Source organism: Bos indicus x Bos taurus, chromosome 3, assembly GCF_003369695.1.
Source record: "Bos indicus x Bos taurus breed Angus x Brahman F1 hybrid chromosome 3, Bos_hybrid_MaternalHap_v2.0, whole genome shotgun sequence".
NCBI classification, from domain to species: Eukaryota; Metazoa; Chordata; class Mammalia; order Artiodactyla; family Bovidae; genus Bos; species Bos indicus x Bos taurus.
The window spans coordinates 89,223,413-89,239,891 of NC_040078.1; the positions used below are offsets into that span (position 1 = coordinate 89,223,413).

A 16,479-nucleotide genomic window follows, 5' to 3' on the forward strand; every position below is an offset into this window, starting at 1 on the left:
CTTAGGTAGCCCAGGGTGCAGGTCCACCCTATCCACACACAAGAAATGCTCTTCCTACTGAGTCCAGCTGTCCCTAAGACCAGAACACAGTGAGATTTCAAACAGAAGGCGGGAGCTCTCTATCCGCTTTGTTCCTGAAACTCTTTGCCAGTCACACTATCTATTCTAAAACAAAGACAGTACTGCCCCCAAGATACAGGTGCCCCAATGCACACCTGCTCCTTCAGTGGGCATAAATCAGATTCCTTGGAGCTCTGTGATGTGGGAAGAAAATGGGATTCTGGGGTGTCTGTTAACTGCTGCTGCTGCGAGTCTTTCCTTATGCCTCTAATATAGATCGTTAACATCCATAGAACCTTAACTACAGCATCTCTAATGAGCAGAGCTGTGATATACCGTTTCCCCATAAATATCCATTGAGGCTGACACTCATTGTCTCCTGGTACAGTAATTCAGTGTTTCTGGATAAATCATCATGCTAAGGCTCTTTCTTTCTCCCTAAATGCTGTTGTTAGTGGTTGCAGAAGAATAATGAATGAATTCTAGTTGTAAAAAAGGGGAAAGGGATGAATAAATGGTCATGGAGAATAAGAAAATAAGGTCAGTGACAGTCCCAACCCAAAGTGCGTGAAGCCTGTTTTTGCAATGACTTAGAAAGGAGGCAAGAAACAAGTATTGGCCAAGTGTTTACTGGGGGCCAAGGGAGTACATACAGTGCTTGGCAAGCTGCATCCAGATCAGTGGTTCCCGAATACCACATTGCCAAACAGTCATTGGTGACACTTTCTTTTGGCCATGCGGCATGTGGGAACTTAGTTCCCTGACCAGGGATCAAACCTGTGCCCTGCCCCCTGCATTAGAAGGTGACGTCTTAACTGCTGGATTGCCAGGGAAGTCCCTGGTGACACTTTTTTGAACTTTCTGGGCCCTCACCCCTACAGATGTGCTTTTGTAAGGGTTGTATGTGTTTATATTTAAAGAGAGATTGATAAAGTTCCCCCAATGGATTCCAACGCTTCACATTTATCTAGTTTAATTAACATGCCAACTATTATTTCTCATTTTGTGGATGAGAAGAGTGAAGTTTAGTTGCTAAAAGGAGAGAGAAGTAAGGTCTGATGATGCAGGAGTCTCCTGCTTCTCCACTTGTGCACGAGGAACAGCTCGTGTTAAGGGAAGTCACTCTCACTTCTTAACCCACTTTCTCCCGTCTCCACCTCTCATTTTTCTGTCTGTCACAGAGACCTGTCAATATGTCATCACATTTCTTTCCGGCAGCTTAGCTGCTGCCTGATCTTCTGTATTACTCTTCTTTCCCACCATCGCATGCCATCAACCCAGTAGTCTGGTTTTTTCCCCTTTTCCTGTGTTTGTAATCTCATAGCCTCGTCTCTTTGGCCGTCTCTAGGTTGTTGTTTCCACGGTCACCTCGAAAGTCCTCGCCCCTTCCCCCCTCATCATTGTAGAGATAACACTTGCCGTGTGATCAGGCCATGGTCCTCCAGAGAGGATGTAGTGGACCTGGAGGGCTGGGCTTCTGAACTACTCCTCTCCCCAGTGGCTGCTCCTTCCCAACCCCTTACTTTGTTTGACCCTCATTGTAAAACACGCGTTGTCTTACATCTTTTGTTCTCCTCGCCCTAGAGTACTGGTTAAGAACATGTACTTTAAAGCTCACCCACTTTGGCAAACATCCTAGCTCTGCCGTTTACTCGCTGTGTGACCTTGGGCAAGGTCATTGACCCTTCTGTGCCTCAGTTCCCTTCTCTGAAAGTGAGGACAACAATAGCACCTACATTTGCTGTGGTAATTAAGTGAGTTATTATATGAACACACCTTAGAGTGGTGTCTGGCTTGTGGAGAGGAACTTTCATCTAAGCATCAGCTATTATGATTATTGTCATGCTTGATCCCTGCTTGGCCAAGAACAGATGAGGTCTTGATATTACTATTTAGCCCCTCCTTCCTCTTTAGACCAGAATGGACTGTTTGGTGGTGTGTTCTATAGATAGAGTCAGTATTTCTTATAATGACTGGATGTCAAGGTGTGGAAGAGTGAGGGATCAAGAGGAGCTTATATATTTAGGAACTTTATGGATCTATCAAAACAAGAATAATGATGTCAACCACTTGTGACCAAACCAGAAATACCGATTAAATCAAAAAGGTCTTTCATAGAGCAAGGATGTGGCTAAAGAGGGTTTCTGCTTGTGGGATCTGTATGGGATCTCACTGAATCTGGCATCCTCTGGCCCTGGCTCCATGGTCTTCAGAAATGGGTTGCCCAGCATCAGAGAACAGGCAGGAAAAGAGACCAGAGCACAGACATCAAAGTGACAAACAGAGTGTTCCCTTGTCCCTGTAGAGGTACATACAAAATGTCCTTTTTGTTTTCATTTTACAGTTTCTGCAGTACTGGAAGGTACCTCCTAGAACTAGCCACTGGTCACTTAAGCATTTTTCTATTCAAGCATTCTTTCCCTCCTCCTTCTACAAATACAGTCCAGTGATCATCGCATATCACACACAGACACAGGTGCTGTACAAGTCAGACCGGACCCCATCCCTTGCCCAGCTCACATTTCACAGGAGAAGGCTGCCAGTGATCTAGTAAACAGAAATACAGTGCCTGCTGCTGCTGCCGCTGCTGCTGAGTCACTTCAGTCGTACCCGATTCTGTGCGACCCTGTAAACGGCAGCCTACCAGGCTCTTCTGTCCCTGGGATTCTCCAGGCAAGAATACTGGACTGGGTTGCCATTTCCTTCTCCAATACATGCATGCATGCCAAGTCACTTCAGTCGTGTCTGACTCTGTGTGACCCTACGGACAGCAGCCCACCAGACCCCTCTGTCCACGGGATTCTCTAGGCAAGAATACTGGAGTGGGTTGCCATTTCCTTCTCCAAACAGTGCATGAGTGCTAGCCAGAAAACCAAACAGGAAAATGTGACAAGAGCTGGGAGCTAGGACTGTATTTAAGTAAATAGTCAGAGGAGGTCTAGGGATGTGACATCTGAGCCAAGTCTGAGTTATGAGAAGAAACCAGCCTGATGGAGAGTGGGATGGGGACAGGGAAAGGTAGGGTCAAAGGCCTGGGACAGTAATGTTCTAGGGCTCCAGGGGGAACAGAGAGAAGGCTGATGTTGGCCAGAGCTTGGTGGGAAGGGGAGAGTGGTGGAGGGTGGGTTCTGACTCAGAGGCAGCAGCTGAATGTGGACAGTGGTATGGACAGTGGTATAGACAGCGATAAGGAGTTTGAATTTTATCGCAGGTGTAATGGAAGTCAGTGGAGGGTGTTCATCAGCAAGTGAACTTGATCTGACATTTAAAAAATATCACTCTTGCTGCTGTGTAGGAGATGAACTTAAGGGAGAAAGTGTTAAAAGCAACAGTCCAGGCAATAGAGGATGCCACCAAGCCGAGGGAAAGGGCAGGCAGAGGTGGGGTATGTCCTAGAAATGGAGTCAGCATTTCTTAAAGAATGATTGGATGTCAGCGTGTGGGAGAGAGGGGTAGAGGATAACTTTTACCTTTGAGGATTTGAGCATCCAGGCCTGAATTGGTAGCCTTTGTAGAAATCAGAAGACAAGGAATGAACAGACTTTAGGAGATCAAAAATTATTTGAACGAGTTAAGTTTGAGAGTCTGGACAGTATGGGATACAATCATTTCATCATTTGCTGGGAAGTAGGGTAAGCCTAGGCATTGGCTGGACTTTGGTGAGGAATGTCAGAGATTGACTGCTACCCTGGAGCCACTGATGGATGTCGCTAACGGAACGGGCTTGAATTCAGAAGAAAATGCCATCCAGATGTTAGAAGAGCCAGAAGAAGAGCATATTCCTGTTCATATGACTTTTTCTGGAACATCTCCCTAGTGTTTCTTTGAAGTTAGAACCAGAGTTATTTACTGATTGTGACGTTTCATTCAGTCGAATGACAGTGGATATGACCTCCTTTCTGGAGTTTACAATAGCAAATGCCATGTCTCAGTGAGTGAGTGTGTGTGCGTGCACACGCGTACATGCTGAGCATTAGAAAACACCATATGGACCAGCATACCCTCTGCCTTGTAAAACATACTATCACTAAGTTTCTTTCTGTTAAGTTTTCTATTCTCTTGTATAAACAAGTGCCTCCATTTACTCATTCTGGTTTTTTTTTTTTTTTTTAATCTGTCAATTCAATGAGTTTCCTTTTGTGTGCTAGCCACCTGGGGTATTTAGACATTAGGAATATGAAGAATAAGGTACAGCTTCCCATGCAAGGAACTTAGTGTCATGAGGTGATAGTCTGTAGTAGAGAAGAGAGAAAGTAATCAACCATTACAGCATATATGATGCCCAGAGGAGGATCATCTAACCCCTTCCAAGGGCTTGGGACAGATGACTAGACCCAGGTCTCCAGAGTCTTCTGATAAACGAGGATGGGAAGGGCAGCCAGTCATGAGGAGTGGCTTATACCAATGCCTGAGAGAGTAAGAAATATCATATACTGAGAGACCTGTTAAGAGAGCAAGGGAAATCATGACACAGACTTACAAACTATTTATAGGTTGGACAGTCAATCTGAGACAATTATAAATAATGCTCTTGTAAATTTCCTCTGACTCCAACCTGTAGGCTGCCTTCCAAGTCTAGTTTATTGGTGAACATCGCCTCCCTTGATACTCAGAGCTCTATAAAGGAGTCATTTTCCTCACTGTCTTACATATGAGCAAGCTTGTTAGGGCCTTAGTTTCCTTGTTGTAAATTGTGCTCTGACTTCTTGTCTCCTCTTAGTTTGTTCACACATGAGGGGAGTGGTGATGGAAATAAAGGAACTAGACTAGGAGTTGGAAACTTGGGATTTCATCCCAGCTCTGCCACTAACATTATCATGATTTTGAAAATCTTAAAGGCCTCAGTTTCTTCATCTGAACAATATATAGGGTTGAGTTGGGTTGGAGATGTTTATAGCCTCTTCTAGTCTACCTCCTTGCAATTCATAAAACTGTCCAAAATGCCATAAAATACCATCATACTCTGAAAGGATACTTCATTGTATTATTGACTTAATATTTAATCCACTAATGGAGATCTTGGGCTTCCCTGGTGGCTCAGTCAGTAAAGAATCCACCTGCAGTGTGGAAGACCTGGGTTCAATCCCTGCGTAGGGAAGATCCCCTGGAGGAAGGCATGGAAACCCACTCCAGTATTCTTGCCTGGAGAATCCCCATGGACATAGGAGCCTGGTGGCCTGCAGTCCATGGGGTCACAAAGAGCTGGACACGGCTGAGCAACTAAGCACAGCACAGTGGAGGTCTTGCTGTGTCTCAGGCACTTTGCTCACCAAGCTATTACCTCAAATCTTATTTAGGGAAGTCCTGTCTTAGAAGGTGGATAATTCCCTAATTCTGCGATAAAGAAAATTCAAGAGATGGGTAAACTAGTCAAATTCCAACCGCATGGAAACGAATTCTTGTGTTGGCCATTTACAGAGGAGTTGGCTTCAGTCCTACAGCAGTGAAAACGGCCCCTGGGCTGTGAGAATCCTCCTCGTGGTACCCCGTCACCACTCTCCTCGTGCTCTGACCCGAACGGGCTTCCTGCCATGTCCCTCACTTGACGGTTGCAGCTCAGAGAAGGGACAGCATTCCAGTCCTCACAAGATTGGCCCAGTGCCTTCCTCCGAGAACGCATTCAGGAAAGGTTTATTAATTATGAAATGAATGCCTAAGATGTAAAATCTGCATTCTTCCAGAGAAGAAAGGGAAAAAACATTGTGCAGGGAACGGCTGTCTGAGCAGCAGGCACAGCCCCCCATGACTATTTTTTCTTTTGCTGTGACATCTCTCCATTTGTGATTTGCTCTGCCTTCAGCCTGAGCCTCTGCTGCTCTTGCTTGATTTCCGCTCCATCCAGTATTTCTCGTTACCGTTCGGGTGCCATCTGGACCGAGGGAGTAGCCTCTCTAAGAGAAACACAGCCATAGAGAAGGAGCTGACTGCCTATCTGAGCATCCCCCTGCCCTCCTCCCCAGGAGTGTGCTGAGAGCCTGTCATCCTGCTGACAGGAGCCGATTTCACTTTCCTGTGATTCTCATTCACCCCTTTTCAGAGTACTGAACGAGTGCCAAATCTTGTTAGGAGTTTTTGAAAAATCCTTTGAGTTTTTGCTAATGTGGAACTAGAATAATAGATTTTTTTAAGGAGATGAGATCAAGAAAGAGAGAATGAAAAACAAACAATTATAAGCTTCAGGACATGATTTCCCTGAGGTTTCTCGTTGTCACTGTACGTTTAGACCTGGGCAGGTGTGTTTATTCTGTTGACAACCATCAGAGTAGCTAAGCTATTTTGCAGCCTGCCCCTCACCCCACAGAGGAGCCCCAGCAAGGAAGGGGCCCGATATTCTAAACTCCTCATGGTCACACGTCAGAGCTTTGGAATGAGGTCATGGGTTGGGACCAGGATCTAGAGCCCAGGAAGCTTCCATGAGTATCAGAGCATAAAGTCATCTCCAGGGCTTCTAGAGAAGCTCCGTGGTAGGCTGGTGTTTTCAGCATTTATTCTCAATTCCCAACACTGCCACATCTGGAGCTATCACCATATTAACAACTATACCGTCACCTCTTTATAATCACTGCCTCATGACAGTAGTATTGAAACTGTTAAAATCCCCAGCACTGCATTTGCCACTGTCTCAAAATGTCTGACCCACCAAGATGGGATCAGTTACCAGTGGTACTAACCACTGGCATGAATCATGTTGTTACTCTGAACTATGTATTACAAGCTTCATGTGAATTGTCTCATTTATGACACCAATCGTATGATCATTGCCTGTCTTCTTCTAAGGGCAAGGATTGTATCTTAGCATTGTTAAGTTGTTTCAGTCGTGTCCAACTCTGAGCAACCCCATAGATAGTAGCCCACCAGGCTCCCCAGTCCCTGGGATTCTCCAGGCAAGAACACTGGAGTGGGTTGCCATTTCCTTCTCCAATGCATGAAAGTGAAAAGTGAAAGTGAAGTCGCTCAGTCGTGCCTGACTCTTAGCGACCCCATGAACTGGAGCCTACCAGGCTCCTCCGTCCATGGGATTCTCCAGGCAAGAGTACTGGAGTGGGGTGCCATTGCCTTCTCTGGTATCTTAGCATAATCGCTCAATAAATAGATATGGAGGGACTGAGGGACAGGTTAGGACAGCTTTAGGACAGCCATCACTGTCACCACCGCCATCACCCCAAACTCTGGGCTCTATCATTCCCTGAGATCAACTTACTTAGTGCTTAGTATCTTAGCCTGCAAATTGTGCCTCCAATCCCATCTTTAGGTGTATTTTTCAAGAAAATAAGGGATGTGTTTTAGAAGATATGGGCCTGAAAGCATAGAGTCGCCCACTGGAGGTCTGAAATTGATGTGAGGAAGGCAGTGGAGAAAAGAAGGGTATGGGGTAGATGGAATGAATGATGTGGCTGATGGGCTTCACAGTGGTCCAGCCTTGCTAGTGTTAAGCTTTGGGTAAAATGTGCAGGAGCAGGAACCCTCTGTGACTAGTGTCTGCCATGTGACGATCATGTCACACCTTTAGCTTCTCTTCCAAGTGACTTTGTTCCTTCCCTGGACTAGTGTTTCCCAAATTTGCCATAGCCTGGAACCTGCCCACAGTCATGTACCAGACATACAGTCCCATGGCTTCCCTTTCTTCTTCCCGTCCTTTCTTTCCTCCTCTTCTCTCTCTTCCTTTCCTCTCTCCTCCCCCTCTTTCTCCTCTCTCCCTGCCATCTCTTCCTCCCCGCCCCTTCCCCCCTCCTCCTCTCTTCCTCCCTCCCACCTGTCCTTCCCTTTCTGTACTTTTGGAAAAGGAACTGACATCCTTTGAGATGTTACTCTGTCAGGTGCTGTGCTAATTCTTTTCATGTGTATAGACCTTCTCAGCCATTGCATGTTATAAGCATTATTTTCCCTGTTTTTTCTGAGGAGAAAACTGGGGCTCAGAGTAAGGAAGGAATTCATCCAAGGATATATCAATGATGAAGCAGAAGTTCGAACTGAAAGCTGTTTTTGGAGTATAGTCTATTTACAATGTTGGATTAGTTTCAGGTGTACAGCAAAGTGAATCAGTTATACGTATACATATGTCTACCTTTTCAGATTCTTTTCCCATTTAAGTTATTACAGAATATTAAGTAGTATTCCCCCTCTGTACAGTAGGTCTTTGTTGGGGTTATTTTATATGCAGTAGTGTGTATATCGGGGAAGGCAATGGCACCCCACTCCAGTCCTCTTGCCTGGAAAATCCCATAGGAGGAGGAGCCTGGTAGGCTGCAGTCCATGGGGTCTCTAAGAGTCAGACACGACTGAGCGGCTTCACTTTCACTTTTCCCTTTCATGCATTGGAGAAGGAAATGGCAACCCACTCCAGTGTTCTTGCCTGGAGAATCCCAGGGACGGGGGAGCCTGGTGGGCTGCCATCTATGGGGTCGCACAGAGTCGGACACGACTGAAGCGACTTAGCAGCAGCAGCAGCAGCAGTGTGTATATGCTACTCGCAAACTCCTAGTTTATCCCTTACCTCCCACTTCCCCCTTTGGTAACCATAAGTTTGTTTTCAAAGTCTATGAGTCAGTTTCCATTTGGTAAATAAGTTCTTTTGTGTACTTTTTAGATCCCATGTGTAAGTGATATCATATGATATTTGTCTAACTTATATCACTGTGATAATCTCTAGGTCCATCCGTGTCGCTGAAAATGGCATCATCTTTGATGGCTGAGTAATAGTCCATTATGTAAACGTGCCACGTCTTCCTTACCCACTCGTCCGTCGGTGGGCCTTTACTCCCATGTCGTGTGAAAGCCACTGTTGCTAACGTTTGTCTTCCCAGTGCCCCTGGCCTGTCCCTCCTAAAATCATGACGTCTCTCACTTTAAAAGCATGCACATTGGTTTCCTTGGCCTGAGATTAAAGTTGGAAAGTTCAAGACTCCAGATTTAGGGTCCATAGCCACAGCTGCCCCTGTTCATTCACATTAGCCCGGTTCGGTCAACGTAGTGCCCTAATCTTCATGAAAGGAGTCTACCTTTCTCTTACATGCCCCTGAATAAAGCACCAGAAAATTCCTTCTACCTCTAGTTGGCATCCTGACTGTCTTCTTGCATGTTAAGAAAGGCTATTTCAACATAAGTATCTATTGACGCATGAATGGATAAACAAAATGTGCTATATACACGTGGTGGAATATTATATAGTCTTGAAAAAGAAGTCTGTCCTTGTTTCCATAACAACTTCTGAACCTTGAGGACATTATGCTGCATGAAATAAACCAAACACAGAGAGGCAAATACTGTAGGATATTGCTTATATGAGGTCCATAAAGTAGTCAAACACATATAAGCAGAGAGTAGAATGGTGGTTGCCAGAGGTCGGGGAAGGGGAAATGGGGAGATGCTATTTAATTGGTATTAAGGTTGTTGTGCAAGAAGATTAACTCATAGAGATTGTGCCCCTAATAATGCTGTATCATACACTTGAAAATTTGGTAAGTAGATAGATCTCATGTTGTGTTCTTACCACAGTTGAAAAATGGAGAGAAATGGGGGCTGTTTTAAACCAACTTCATTTTTTAGAAGGTTGGATATAAATATTTCATTGTCCCAGGCATTAGCAGATATATTACACTTGGGTGCACTTCAAGGGAGGATGTACCTCTCATTATAAGATCTAAGCATTTCCCTCCACCCTTGAGCTGTCTAGACAACCTTGGGCCCTCCTAAAATGTTAATTGGCAGAAGGAGAGCCGTTAACTGCTGAAATACAGCCCAGCTTTGAGTAGAGCCAACTTCTCAATCACTACAGGGACAGAGTCACAAAACAGTACCAAATCCTCTATTAGATCAAGGCACTGAGTCCCACAAAACCACTGAGCCCCAGATCTCAGTAGGCTGGGACATTTTGGCCTTTAAAGGGAGTTCCATTCTGTTGGAATGATGATAAGGCTCCATGGATTTCCACTTGAAGTTCATTAAAAGATTGTTAACCTCCTTTAAAAAAAAAAAAAAAATCCCACCAATATTTGGCTCTGGCTTAGCCCAGGCAATGACAAAACTTACATCCAGAAGAAGGCTGTGGTTTTGCAAACTGAATTTAATTCATGGCTATCTAGACATAGCAAAGAATTCAATGCTCCCATAGAACCTTTCTCATCAACACAAAGATAGGGTATTCTTTAAAAGAATAGAAGAGACTATATAAGGAAGGAATATGTCTGGTATTTAGAAAGCACCTAAATCAGGCAGCTGAAGTTTTTTTTTTTTTTTTTTCTTTATGTCTATTATCTAGAGCTTTGCTGTCCAATACAGTAGCCACTGGTCACATGTGGCTATTTACAATGAAGCTAATTAAAAATAAAATTTAAAATGCACTTTATTAGTCATACAAGCCACATTTGAAGTGCTCAATAGCCATGTGCAGCCACTGGCTACCAAATTGGAAGTACAGGTGTAGGACTCTCCATCATCACAGAAAGTTCTGTTGGACAGGGGTGCTCATGAGAGAAATCATTTGTTAACAACACATTTTCTACTCCACATCTCAACTCCACCCCCTGTTTTGTTCGTCACTTGCCAAACAGAGTTTCTGCTGTTTCTCTGCCAAGAAGTAGGAAAGTGACTGTTTACTCTTGGCTAAAGGTGATAGAGAGCATAAATTCCTAGATACTCCAGAGGGAATTAGTCTTCATTAGCGTGTTGTCTTCATGGTTAAATCACTCACCAGGGAAAGGCACACAATTCAAACGCTTGGAATCACTAGGTGTGTTAATAGTTGCCCACCTTGGTGCACTTACAGATCACTTAAGTTAATCTATTTCTCCTGAGCCTTCTAAATGGATAATTGAATTCATTCTTTTGCAGTGCTGGCTTAGGTTCTGTCTGAATTGAGATCTTGATGCCTTGTGAGCTCCCTGTGCCACTCCTGTCCCACCTTCCACGCTAGAATGATGGTATATCCTGGCTCTGCTCTGAACTTTAAGAAAGCATGGCCCATGTATCAGTCATCTCTGTATATCCAACGCCTAGTCAGAACACAGCATGTGGAAACACCCAGTGAGTGAGTGCTGGAGAAATTCATTCATCAATTATGTAATCAATCAAGATGTCTTCATTTTTCCCAGTAGGACTTTCACTAATTATTCCTACAGAGAGTTCATTCCCCAGCATAGTGCTTCACAAGTCTGGCTTCCTATTAGACTCACCAGGGGAGCTTTTAGAACCTGCTGATGCCAGGACCTCACCCCAGACCAACAGAATCCAAATCTCAGCTGGCTAGGCTCAGGTATGTGTAGCTGTGGAAAATCTCCCCCCGAGGATTACACTGTGCAGCCAGGGGTGAGAAGCACTGCAGGTTTCTGATTTGGCAGCTATAAATAAGTTGTCATCCTTTTTGATGTGTTCACCCCAAGTCCCATCTCATCCACTCACATTTTTTAAATTGGTAAGACCGGTTTTAAAAAATAGTTTTTATTGAAGTACAGTTGCTTTACAATCTTATGTTAGTTTCTATTGTACAACAAACTGAACCAACTCTGTGTATATGTATATCCCCTCATTTTTGGATTTCCTTTCCATTTATGTTACCGTAGAACATTGAGTAGAGTTCTCTGTGCTATACAGTAGGTTTTCCTTAGTTACCTATTTTATATATAGTAGTATAAATATCAGAGAAGGCAATGGCACCCCACTCCAGTACTCTTGGCTGGAAAATCCCATGGATGGAGGAGCCTGGTAGTCTGCAGTCCATGGGGCTGCTAAGAGTCGGACATGACTGAGTGACTTCACTTTCACTTTTCACTTTCATGCATTGGAGAAGGAAAGGGCAACCCACTCCAGTGTTCTTGCCTGGGAATCCCAGGGACGGGGGAGCCTGGTGGGCTGCTGTCTGTGGGGTCGCACAGGGTTGGATATGACAAGTGACTTAGCAGCAGCAGCAGTATAAATATATCAGTCCCAATCTCCCAGTTCCTCCCTCCAGCCCCTTTCCCCCTTGGTGTGCATACATTTGTTCTCTGCATCTGTCTCTAGTGCTGCTTTGCACATAAGGTCATCTCTTCCATTTTTCTAGATTCCACGTATGTGCATTAATAATACAATATTTGTTTTTCTCCTTCTGACTTACTTTACTCTGTTTGGCCGTCTGTAGGTTCATTCACATCTCTACAAATGACTCAATGTCATTCCTTTTTATGGCTGAGTAATATTCCATTGTATGCATGTACCACACTTCTTTATCCATTCACTTTTGCTGCAAGAGTAACATGAATCTGATCTTCTTCCGTCCATGGGGTTTTTCCAGGCAAGAGTACTGGAGTGGGGTGCCATTGCCTTCTCTGTCTTAAGAGTTACCCTATTCAGCTATGGGACAATACTGTCCCACTGCTCTAGATACATTGTGGGAAAGTAAACTTCATGTGGAAGCTTTATTTCAGTGTCTTAATGATGCTTTGGGCTAGAACTGTATTGAAACAACAGAAGAGAATCTCTTCTTTTAAACCTTCACCAGAAATGGAAGCTGTGAGTAAACTAGATTGTCATATTGAGATTTTAAGAGCAGAATTGAAAACTGCATGCATGCTCTGCTAGTAAGTGTGAGGAATATATCTAATAAGGGGAGAACAAGACTTGAAGGTAAATGAGCAAAAGCTGTAATAGTCAATGTGGGTAAAGCAGGACCTGGGGATGCAGGGAGACTAGGGAATGGACTCCAGGTTCCCCCCCTTAAGAGCCAACCGAGGGAAAAATGCAGGGACTGGAAGAGTCTTCTGATGGCTGGATGAAGTGCCCTGAGTATTCTTAAGGCTGTCCTGGGCAGGAGGAAGGAAGTCCAAGAAATGACTAGTATCAAACAGGAATGTAACCATATATGCCAGGTACAAAGGGTATGGATGGGAAGATGCCTCCAGCAAGACTGTGTCAATAGGAGAGAAAAGAGGGAAAAGATGGGATCAAGAGTGGACTGGGCATTCAGAACTAAGAGCAGGAAGTGTTTGGCATCCTTTTACACAGGACCTAGTCCATGTTCTGAAGTGGGGTGGTTTCTAAAGAGGGGCTTTCCACAAGATATTTTTACTTCTCCTTTTTCCCCATATCATATAGTAATAGTTTCTTAATATTAAAAGATGTGTGCCTGTGCATTGCAGAAGTGAGCTAAGTTGATTGAGAAGATCCTAATAATAGCTACGATTTATTAAGCATCTCTGTGTGCCAAACAGCAAACAAAGCAGTGCACACACATCTCAGTTAATCCTCTCCGTAACCCTAAGATGATGTTATCACTGTCGTCCCACCGAGAAAACCTAGGCTCCATGACTTGTCCAGGGTCGCACAGCCAGCACGGGGCACAGTCAGGATTCAGTCCATATCTGTGTGACTCCAAAGAGATACATTGATGCTCACGTCTGGACCAGTCTCCATCTGGATTTACGGAAATCGCCTCCTCACACCCTGGCCCCACCCCTCATCAGAGACCCCCTCTTCTGTCACCAGCAAAGTGACAGTCTCACACCAGTGCTGGCTATCCTCACATGTTTCCATTATATGCTGGGGGTTTTATGAGACTCTACCACCGGCTGTTTTTCAAATTTATTTAATTCATCCATCATGCTCTGAAGCCATTTGCTTTTTTATATTGGACAGATGTAATGAGATTTTGGACACTAAAAAATGTTTTTATTAAAAGTTATGACCCAGAGCTAGCTGGTAGGGGCTATGCCATAAATCCCAGGAAGTGTGGGAATTTATAAAGGATGTAGCAACATAACCTTAACCTTTCAGGCCACACCAGAGGTTACAGGATAACACTGTCTCCCCATCTCTAGCCAAATAATAATAATTGTTATTATTATTATTTCTGCCATTATCCAACGTGATCCTTCCTCCTCTTCTCTCAGCCACTGTTGAATCCTGGCGAGCCAGCACCTAGTGGGAGCAGGTGGTTGATGACAGAACTTGCTGGTGTTTGGCTTGAAGGCTCTGCCATGGTGGGCACGGGCGTGTGCGTTGCCCTTCTCTGCGACCCTGTGACTGGGGCTGACTAATGTACAGTCACATTTACTACAGACAGAGTGGAAGTGGTCATGGCTGATGGTTCCTCCACTCCTCCATGGCCAGCAGGAAGCTCTCCTGAAAATTAGGGAACAATGCAAGTATTTCTGTTCAAGCATAATCATTCCAAGTTAATGTCAATATTATCAGACTTAGACTACTGTTACACTGCTTGGAATTCATCCCAAGCATAATTAGTTTGGACATATAGACCAAAAACATGGTCATTAAAAATAAATGTGTACATATGGAGATATTATGCATATTACCTACAATATGTATTAATGTTGTGGCTTTCTTCAGTTAACATTCCTTAAATAAAGCTCTGGGGTATTGGATGGTAAGCCAGGGTTCAACAGAAGACCACCGGGGAGTTGAAATAGAGTTTATTAGTGCAGGTCCTGGAGGAAGGGCCATATGCAGAGGTGAAGGGAGGAAGCAGGCAGAGAGAGCAAGGCAGGGTCTGGGGCACTTGCCTTTATTAGGGCCCCAGGGTAGAGTGCTTTAGCGTTCCTGGTCCGAGGCCTGATTGGTCATTTCAAACCCAAAAGAGCAGGGTTTTGGTAAGTGTCTAAGGCACCTTATCTAAGGGTACATAAGGCAAAGCCCTGGGAGGCTGGGGAGAGTGTAGCCATAAGAGCTGTTAGGATGGTCAGACCAGGAACTGACATTTGCTTGTGACTTTGTGGGCTGTTATCCAGGACGTACTTCACTGGAGAAGCTGGTGTCAATTCAAGGCCCCTGCAGGCCTCTTGGCCAACACAAAGGGGATGCTGAGGCAGCGGTATTATGGAGTGGTGTAGCAAAGCTCTCAGCAATTATAAACAACAAAGTGAAAAATTAACAAAATGATTGGATTTGGTCAGCTGCCGCCTATTTTTAAAATCATCTATTCGTTCATATGTATTTTTTTTGAGCACTGCCATGGGACAGATCCCCCACGACCTGCCGGGGATGCGGGAACAAACGCATCATGGTCCCTGCTTCAGGAAGATCACTGTGTAGTGGGTACAGGTGATATCCTGTTGTTCGCAGAGGATGGATTTCAGCTCAGGGGACCAAAGAAAGCTTCACAGAAGAGATGGCCTTTCAGCTGGGTTTGAGGAACTGGGTGAGCTTTGAGCTTGCCAGGCTGACAGAAGCATTTCAGGCAGAAAAGGCTGGATGTACAGAGGCACTTACAAAACCAGCTGTTCAGACTGCTCCAAAGGTTAAGTTTGGCTAAAGCACATGATAACACTTTTTCCTTTTAAAACAAAAATCTCAAGGGTAAACATCATGCTCTTATCTGCTGTCACCATTGAGACTGGCCAGGTCAGGTCTGTAATTTCAGGAAGATGGACTTTAAACTTAGAAACTCCCTATGGCTTGCATTTCCTAGCCAGGCACGTGTTTTCTCATCAGTTTATGCTGGGAACATATTCCAGGGTTTTCACAGCACATTGGCAACCACTCCCGCCTCCTGTGACCACGAGAGTGTAAACCATAGATAATGTCATCATTAAGCACATAAATCCATGTCATCTGTGTGTCATTCACTTCATCCTCATTCATCATCCCTTACGCTTTCAGAACGGCCGTGCGTTTGAAGATTTTGACGAGCGGTTTGCCGCAGCCACGCCGGTAAGCGAAAGAGGGCCCAGCCTGGTTAACGGTTTCTCGTCATTGTCCCATCACTCATTTCATGCTCATAAGTCATGCCTTGTGGTTACAGAACAGAAACCTGCCGATGGACTTTGACGAGATTTTTGAGGCAACAAAGGTAAGGCCTCCATGGTCTTGTGAAGTGAGGGTTGTTCTGGTCATTCTTGTCTGCTCTATGCAGCCTCACTCTCCTCAGTGCTCTGCTCTGGTGCCGGCCTGTGCTGATGTTCAGGGACTCCTGGCGGGTCCCGCGGTGAGGGCGAAAAGTAGGAGCGTGTGTGTGTGAGAGAGAGAGAGAGAGAAACAGTGTATGCTGGAGAGGAAATGACACCCCTTCATTTCATCCAGCAAATATTTTCAATCTCCTAATGTGTCCCAGGCATTCTGATAGATGTTAGACATGCAGTAGAGAGGAGGACACGACCCCTATCCTCGAGGAGCTCAAAGTGTAACAGTGTGGCATTGCATAGCAAAGGAGAGGGCAGGCGGGATGGGTAGAGAAGGGCAGGGTAGGATTGCCTAGTGGAGTGGAGTGTAACAGTATAGTGGAGATTCAGCACTGAACAGGAGCTGCTCAGTGCACCTATGGAGATAAAAACCAGTGTGGGGGCGGGGGTGGAGGTGGCGAAAACAATGGCACCCCACTCCAGTCCTCTTGCCTGGAAAATCCCGTGGATGGAGGAGCCTGGTGGGCTGCAGTCCATGGGGTCGCAAAGAGTCAGACACGACTGAATGACTTCACTTTCACTTTTCATTTTC

At 44.9% G+C, this 16,479-nt stretch overlaps 1 protein-coding gene across 7 annotated transcripts in view; it reads left to right on the forward strand.

The window, feature by feature from the left end:
* DAB1 (DAB1, reelin adaptor protein) overlaps window positions 1-16,479 on the forward strand; it is a 1,342,273-nt gene that overhangs the window by 1,289,273 nt on the left and 36,521 nt on the right. For 3 of the 7 annotated variants that reach the window (XM_027537115.1, XM_027537113.1, XM_027537114.1), the window contains 2 exons: window positions 15,649-15,699; window positions 15,791-15,838. The exons of the other annotated variants lie outside the window; for them this stretch is intronic. In XM_027537115.1, coding sequence (XP_027392916.1) covers window positions 15,649-15,699; window positions 15,791-15,838 — 99 coding nt within the window. The remainder of the gene's footprint in view (window positions 1-15,648; window positions 15,700-15,790; window positions 15,839-16,479) is intronic. 7 annotated transcript variants of the gene reach the window in all.